The sequence below is a fragment of the Coregonus clupeaformis genome, chromosome 11 (assembly GCF_020615455.1).
Source record: "Coregonus clupeaformis isolate EN_2021a chromosome 11, ASM2061545v1, whole genome shotgun sequence".
NCBI classification, from domain to species: domain Eukaryota; kingdom Metazoa; phylum Chordata; class Actinopteri; order Salmoniformes; family Salmonidae; genus Coregonus; species Coregonus clupeaformis.
In genome coordinates this window covers 24,283,646-24,292,103 of record NC_059202.1, presented here as the reverse complement: position 1 = coordinate 24,292,103, position 8,458 = coordinate 24,283,646, and the positions used below count along the sequence as shown (strand labels likewise).

General features: G+C 42.7%; 1 protein-coding gene across 2 annotated transcripts in view; it reads left to right on the top strand.

The window, feature by feature from the left end:
- Positions 1 to 1,626: 1,626 nt before the first annotated feature.
- LOC121576564 (choline transporter-like protein 5-B) overlaps positions 1,627 to 8,458 on the top strand; it is a 65,779-nt gene continuing 58,947 nt past the window's right edge. For both annotated transcript variants that reach the window (XM_041889800.2, XM_041889798.2), the window contains exon 1: positions 1,627 to 1,821. In XM_041889800.2, coding sequence (XP_041745734.1) covers positions 1,785 to 1,821 — 37 coding nt within the window. In that variant the 5' untranslated portion in view covers positions 1,627 to 1,784. The remainder of the gene's footprint in view (positions 1,822 to 8,458) is intronic.

Genomic DNA, 8,458 nt, shown 5'->3' with positions numbered 1-8,458 from the left:
TCAATTTAATCAATTTTGAATTCAGGCTATAACACAACACAATGTGGAATAAGTCAAGAGGTATGAATACTTTCTGAAGGGACTGTAGCTGTAAAATATAGATAGGATCTGTGCTGTCACAAGAAGTCCTGCAGAGGACAGTGTTTCTCCACAAAGGGTCCATGTGAAACACAAGGGATTCTACACAGTGAAATAGTGAAAGCTGTTTGAGAGAAAGCTGTGGGCCAGTGTTTCCAAACTCCAGTCCCCCAGTCAATCATCAAACCTTAAATTAGTTTAATCAGGTGAGTTTGTCTGGGGTTACAACAACAATGTGTGCTGTTGGTGGTACTCGAGGACTGGAGAGATGAAACACTGCATAGGCAATCAAACCATTCCTAATGTCACATATACAGTATCATAAAGAGGGATATATATTAACACTTTAAAAATTATCCTTCCTTCAATGGAGTCTATAGCAGGCTGACTGCAGTGGAGGCTGCTGAGGGGAGGACGGCTCATAATAATGGCTGCAACGGCGCAAATGGAATGGCATCAAACACATGATTCACTGATTCCGCTCCAGCCATTACCATCAGCCTGTCCTCCCCAATTACGGTGCCACCAACCTCCTGTGGCTGACTGATTTAGGAGAGAGGAAACACTGGATAGGCTATTAAACCATTCATTGTAACTTCTGGTGGATATTAGCAATAGAACCGACTGGATATAGACCTCCTAAATCAGTCAGCCACAGGAGGCTGGTGGCACCTTAATTGGGGAGGACTGGCTCTTGGTAATGGCTGGAGCAGAATCGGTGGAATGGTATCAAATACATCAAACACGTGGTTTCCATGTGTTTGATGCCATTCCATTTGCTCCGTTCCAGACATTATTATGAGCCGTCCCCCTCAGCAGCCTCCACTGCTGAGTCAGCCTGCTATAGATTCCATTGAAGGAAGGATACTTTTTTAAGTGTTAATATATACCTCTTATGATAGTGCAATGTGACATTTAAAAAAATGGGTAGCACTTTATTTGGATATTGCATCTGTAGACACTCTACAGACTATCAGTAACATTTCAACTATCTACTAATCCTAACCCTTATTCTGATCCTAACCTTAGCATGTTTGTTGATAGTATGACTATCTGTAGAGCATCTACATTTACGTCATTTAGCAGACTGTAAAGAGCGACTTACAGTTAGTTAATTTTTCATACTGGCTCCCCTTGGGAATCGAACCCACAACCCTGGCGTTGCAAACGCCATGCTCTACCCTGGACGACAATTGTGCGCCGCCCCATGGGTCTCCCGGTCGCGGCCGGCTACGACAGAGCCTGGATTCGAACCAGGATCTCTAGTGGCACAGCTAGCACTGCGATGCAGTGCCTTAGAGACTTAGACTACAGATGTACTATCCAGACTATCCAAATAAAGTGTGACAACTATGGTGTGACCGTATTGCTTTCCAATTTTACTAATACATTCACAATATAGATGATTGTCACTCTGTGTCAAGTGTGAATCAGGTCTACATCGAGATTCATGTAAAACATTTTTATTGCCATCAGCCCTGGTGTCTGTGTGCGTCTCCTTTAAGTGTTTTAATCACACAGTTGATGACGCTTTCTCGTGCTGTAAACACCGCTGACGGTCAGCTGCGTGGCGGAGACAGCACAAACCAAGGGCTCGATGTATTGTATTTACGTAGACTGAGCCATTAAAACGCTGTATTCACATCTCAAGCCTCATATGCCATCTCAAAAACAAAGACGGTGCAGAATCTCCTGTCTGAGGTGCAATGGCTAGAAAGACAGACATTCCTCCTTCATACTATGGTGAGTCGCCACATTCGTCTTTGTTTAACGTCGGTAACCTCAAGTTCTTTCTTCAAGACAACAAAGGGTAGCCTACAACGATTTGCTTCAAACGCTATTCTGACTTTCGTTATTGGGGGGTTCTCGCGCTAGCGCTGATGTACAAAATGTAACATTGAAGCAAGATACAATGTAACAATGTTTTGTCAATGTACCGTTCATAGAAAGCGCTACTTTGTTGCAAAACTGGATGCCGATAATTAATCATGAATGGAGCCTACCAAAATAGATATTGCTTAGCGACAATATTTTTATTTGAAAGTAGGCTACTGGATATAATAATGGCAAGCTATTGTTTCACTCACTCGAATAATGAAATGTAACACAACACAAGTGAAACCCTTCAATTATAGTTTGCTATGGAACTCCGCAGTTTTTTTTTTTATAGTGTACATAGCTAACCGTATTGGTACAAAATGATAATGTTACAATATTAACACATATTATAGCCTAATGCAAATGATGAAGACTGTTTCCATTTCCCCAACCCTTGACAACATATGCCAGACTTAAAGGTATTCTTTTGGTGAAGAAAAACATAGTGAATTGCATCTGAAAGACGAACAACAATACTCATAAACAATGTCCATTGTTATTTGGCAAATACAAGGCAAACAATGTAAAAGACAATAGATTTTTCCCTTTGTCCCAAAGTGAGAGTTTTCCCGAATAATAGGCATATAGATATTCAATCTCTGGGAAGATTAGCTGGTCCTCTTTGTTAGGTTGTCTATGAAAATCCGGGACTCGTGCCAGATGCCATAGAAACCACATTACTATAGTGTTTCAAGTGTGAAACTACAGCTTTCATAAGCAGTAACACCGTAATAACACAGTTTACCACAGATTGTCAGACAAAGGAGCACTGATACATAGCTATTGCTTATGTAATTACAGTATAATAGTCAATACACCAAGGGCTTTTTGACTCTTGTCTGTTGTTATTATAGACAGTACATGTCATGGCATCTTGTAAGTAATGGTTTTACATTCATGATCATAGGAGGACGACCCTCATTATAATCAATCATTTCTGTACATGATCAATCATTATAATTAGGGTCAAGCCATCCATATTATTTGTGAATTAGTCACAATACCAGTAATTCAGCCAGCCCAGTCCATGGGTGTCTTTATGTATTTTTAAAATTCTGTCTGTGACAACTGGCAGAGGTATATAGAATTGTCATTGTCAGTGAGTGACATAGTCAGTCTACTCAGTATGACTTCATGGGAAAGCTGCAGTGTCTCTCATCTCTCCCTACACACTGACCCTGTGTTTCACTCAGTTCCCATGACTCCAGGCCCCTGCCAATCATGTTTGTAGCCTGTCAGCTGGAGGTGAGGATTGGCTGCAGCGAAATAGACTCTCGCTGCCATCTCTTGAGACCTCCAACTGCCCACTCAGGATTCAGCCCACACTTTAACATTGTGGTGAAGCAGAGAAAGCTGTACAGTACAACATTATGTTCTGAACTTCATTACGTTTCAGCATGTATAACGAATAGTGCATGCTTATGGTACACGTGAGCTGATCATGCTGGTGCCAATGCAACATTTTGGTGTTATTGTCAAAAGATTTGGGATAATCTTACGCTCCTCCATCTGAAAATGAAACAAGGCCTTGCCTCTTTAAATGCAGCCTGGGCAGTTGGAGACTTAGCCAGTGAAGCATGGGATGGAGTTGTGCTGACTCCCCATGTTCAGGTCAGCTGCTCTGTCCATGTGGCCTCTCTGGTGCTGTTGCTCAGTCAGCCAGCCTGTCCAAATGGCCTTTCACGGGCAGCTCAGGGCAGGGCTGTCAGGCAGAGAGGGATGCTAGGGGCAAAAACTCCATCGTCCTCGCCAACCTGCCTCTCTAGCAAATGGATATGCGTGACAATGGTAACACACACACACACATGCACACTAGTCAATCAAGCACCAATACACATTGATTCAATACACACTTGCAGACATGCTCAATTTGTGCACGTTCCATCACACACCAACATTCACACTTCTAGTGCATTTTCACAGACAAATCAAAATGTTAAATCATACATTTGCACAGTCATAGACCATCCCTTTATTCATCCTCAACCTATTATAATGGGTCCACAGCCAATACTTTACTCACTAATGCATCTTGAATTTACCTTTTATGATGTTCAGTCATTCATAAAGGTAGAAAATACTTCATAATCACTCTCTAACAAGTTCGTAAGTGACTGTTTAGATCGAGTCGCGTTCAGCAACAAAAGTGTTGAGCTGGTCACCTTGGTAATTAACACATTTCTCACATTGTCAGATTGCCTGAGCGTGGCATTATCACACCCAGGCAATGCAGACTTTTCGCAGAGGCTGACAAAGAGCTAAGATAACTTTTTTTCAAAGACTCTCCTCTCCTCACATCTCCTTATAAACTACTGCTGTCGTAGTTCCGATGCCTCATCCCTTCACACAGGAATAGGTGCCATGAATGGCTTTTAGGTGCCTCTGCTACCACACGTAACATGAAGACTGATGATCACTGTGTGGTACTCCTACACACTTTCATTTACTTTTTATGATGCTCCTACTCATTCTTTTGAATGAGGTTATGTTCTTCCCCTGTGAAATGCTGCAGTGCTTTTCTCTGGCTACTACAGTAGGATATCACGGTTCTCTGATGTTTTTAGAGACTACAGAAAGGTATTCACAGTAATGGCAGGCTTGAGTCAGTAAATACTTCCACAAACTCGCTTTGTATCGCGACAGGCAAACATGCACTGCCATTTGTAGACCCTGTGCAAATTGAGCAGAGTTGGCTCTAAATGTCCAGCTATGTCTCCTTGTTACAGGTGACGCTATGCACAGAGGCCTTGGATATCCAATTTGCAGCATGAATACAGTCCCTTTCTGTGTTGGGCTGGTGGGCTAACTGACATTATACAACAAGTGTGTCTAATCTAATCCTGGATGCTGATTGGTTAAAACGGACAATGATTTATTAAACACAACCCAAAGACAAACTGTGTATAGTGAGTGAGACAGCTGCAGTTACAGCACACATAGAAAACAGCTTCAGGTCTTTGTCTTTCGCTGAGTCTCTGCTACTGTGAGGTTGGTGATGAGGACTTTCATTGAGAGTAACACACTGTATTGAATGATTCATGTCTATCAACAGATTCCACACAGATGGATCATTATCCTGAGATGAAAGTCAACTATTGCTGCTCCCTGTGTTATTTATTCTGTATGTGGGGATGTAGAGGTGAGGGCCTTGCATAACACCTCAGGGATGTGCTGCGTTGCACCGGTTTCTCAGCCAACTCCATGCTGATCTGAATTACAAAATGACTGAGATGAGAAAGAGAGAGTGGTAGAGGCATAAGCTTATGAGAATCCTTTCTCCTGAGGATAAGCACCCCAGTGTTCTTATTGACATTGACCACATTAAGAGGCTGATCCTCCCTCAAGGCCCCAAAACCAATTCTTACTGTCACTTAATCAGTGAAGTCAAGTAAGTCTGATTGCTTTGGGTCCTGTAACACCCCATGCAACCTCAGACAAATTGGCAACGGAGTCGCATTAGAGAATTGTCGTGCTCGACATTGAAGCGCCACTGTATTAGGGAGAGGGTGCAGTCTGAAATGCAATATTTAGTGTGTGAATGACAATAAATAAACATTGTGTGTGTGTGTGTAGCTAAGCATTTAAGCTGTGGTGCCTCTCCCCGAACCTACACATTACACAAGACGGAGATTAATAAACAGGCGTCATTCCCGCGACTCAACCTTCAAATCCATATAAACCCAAACCAAAGCCTGTTGAGCCTGTCACTGATCCAGCATGAGAGACTAATTTCACAGGAACACAGGGCTGCTACTGACATGCCTGGGGGCCTAGCTGCATTTCCCTCCCATCACACCCTGCTTCATCACACAAGTAGCCAAGGTCACAATCCCCCAAACACTGCCTCTCTCTCTCTCTCTCTCTCTCTCTCTCTCTCTCTCTCTCTCTCTCTCTCTCTCTCTCTCTCTCTCTCTCTCTCTCTCTCTCTCTCTCTCTCTCTCTCTCTCTCTCTCTCTCTCTCTCTCTCTCTCTCTCTCTCTCTCTCTCTCTACCTCTCTCTATTCTGCATCTCTCTATTCTGCCTCTCACTCTCTCTCTCTACACTCTGTCCCTCTCTCTACTCTGTCCCTCTCTCTCTCTCAATTCAATTTGCTTTATTGGCATGGGAAACATATGTTAACATTGCCAAAGCAAGTGAAGTAGATAGTAAACAAAAATGAAATTAACAATAAATATTAACAGTAAACATTACACTCAGAAGTTCCAAAAGAATAAAGACATTTCAAATGTCATATTATGTGTATATATACAGTGTTGTAACAATGTGCAAATAGTTAAAGTACAAATGGGAAAATAAATCAACATAAATATGGATTGTATTTACAATGGTGTTTGTTCTTCACTGGTTGCCCTTTTCTTGTGGCAACAGGTCACAAATCTTGCTGCTGTGATGGCACACTGTGGTATTTCACACAGTAGATACGGGAGTTTATCAAAATTTGGTTTGTTTTCAAATTCTTTGTGGATCTGTGTAATCTGAAGGAAATATGTGTCTCTAATATGGTCATACATTTGGCAGGAGGTTAGGAAGTGCAGCTCAGTTTCCACCTCATTTTGTGGGCAGTGTGCACATAGCCTGTCTTCTCTTGAGAGCCAGGTCTGCTTACAGCGGCCTTTCTCAATAGCAAGGCTATGCTCACTGAGTCTGTACATAGTCAAAGCTTTCCTTAAGTTTGGGTCAGTCACAGTGGTCAGGTGTTCTGCCACTGTGTACTCTCTGTTTAGGGCCAAATAGCATTCTAGTTTGCTCAGTTTTTTTGTTAATTCTTTCCAATGTGTCAAGTAATTCTCTTTTTGTTTTCTCATGATTTGGTTGGGTCTAATTGTGTTGTTGTCCTGGGGCTCTGTGGGGTCTGTTTGTGAACAGAGCCCCAGGACCAGCTTGCTTAGGGGACTCTTCTCCAAGTTCATCTCTCTGTAGGTGATGGCTTTGGAATCACTTCCTTTTAAGTGGTTATAGAATTTAACAGCTCTTTTCTGGATTTTGATAATTAGCGGGTATCGGCCTAATTCTGCTCTGCATGCATTATTTGGTGTTTTTCGTTGTACACTGAGGATATTTTTGCAGAATTCTGCATGCGGAGTCTCAATTTGGTGTTTGTCCCATTTTGTGAATTATTGGTTGGTGATCGGACCCCAGACCTCACAACCATAAAGGGCAATGGGTTCTATAACTGATTCAAGTATTTTTAGCCAGATCCTAATTGGTATGTCGAATTATATGTTCCTTTTGATGGCATAGAAGGCCCTTCTTGCCTTGTCTCTCAGATCGTTCACAGCTTTGTGGAAGTTACCTGTGGGGCTGATGTTTAGGCCGAGGTATGTATCGTTTTTTGTGTGCTCTAGACATTTTTACATTTACATTTTAGTCATTTAGCAGACGCTCTTATCCAGAGCGACTTACAGCTAGTGAATACATTTTTTTTTTTATACTAGCCCCCCGTGGGAAATGAACCCACAACCCTGGCGTTGCAAACGCCATGCTCTATCAACTGAGCTACATCCCTGCCGGCCATTCCCTCCCCTACCCTGGACGACGCTGGGCCAATTGTGCGCCGCCCATGAGTCTCCTGGTCGCGGCCGGCTGCGACAGAGCCTGGATTCGAACCAGGATCTCTAGTGGCACAGTTAGCACTGCGATGCAGTGCCTTAGACCACTACGCCACTCAGGAGATAGGGCAACAGTGTCTAGATGGAATTTGTGTTTGTGGTCCTGGCAACTGGACCTTTTTTGGAACACCATTATTTTTGTCTTACTGAGATTTACTGTCAGGGCCCTGGTCTGACAGAATCTGTGCAGAAGATCTAGGTGCTGCTGTAGGCCCTCCTTGGTTGGTGACAGAAGCACCAGATCATCAGCAAACATTAGACATTTGACTTCAGATTCTAGTAGGGTGAGGCCGGGTGCTGCAGACTGTTCTAGTGCCCTCGCCAATTCGTTGATATATATGTTGAAGAGGGTGGGGCTTAAACTGCATCCCTGTCTCACCCCACGGCCCTGTGGAAAGAAATGTGTGTGTTTTTTGCCAATTTTAACCGCACACTTGTTGTTTGTGTATATGGATTTATAATGTCGTATGTTTTTCCCCCAACCCCACTTTCCATCAATTTGTATGGCAGACCTTTATGCCAAATTGAGTCAAAAGCTTTTTTTGAAATCAACTAAGCATGAGAAGACTTTGCCTTTGTTTTGTTTGTTTGTCAATTAGGGTGTGCAGGGTGAATACGTGGTCTGTCGTACAGTAATTTGGCAAAAATACAATTTGACATTTGCTCAGTACATTGTTTTCACTGAGGAAATGAACTAGTCTGCTGTTAATGATAATGCAGAGGATTTTCCCAAGGTTGCTGTTGACGCATATCCCACGGTAGTTATTGGGGTCAAATCTGTCTCCACTTTTGTGGATTGGGGTGATCAGTCCTTGGTTCCAAATATTGGGGAAGATGCCAGAGCTGAGAGATGATGTTAAAGAGTTTAAGTATAGCCAATTGGAATTTGTGG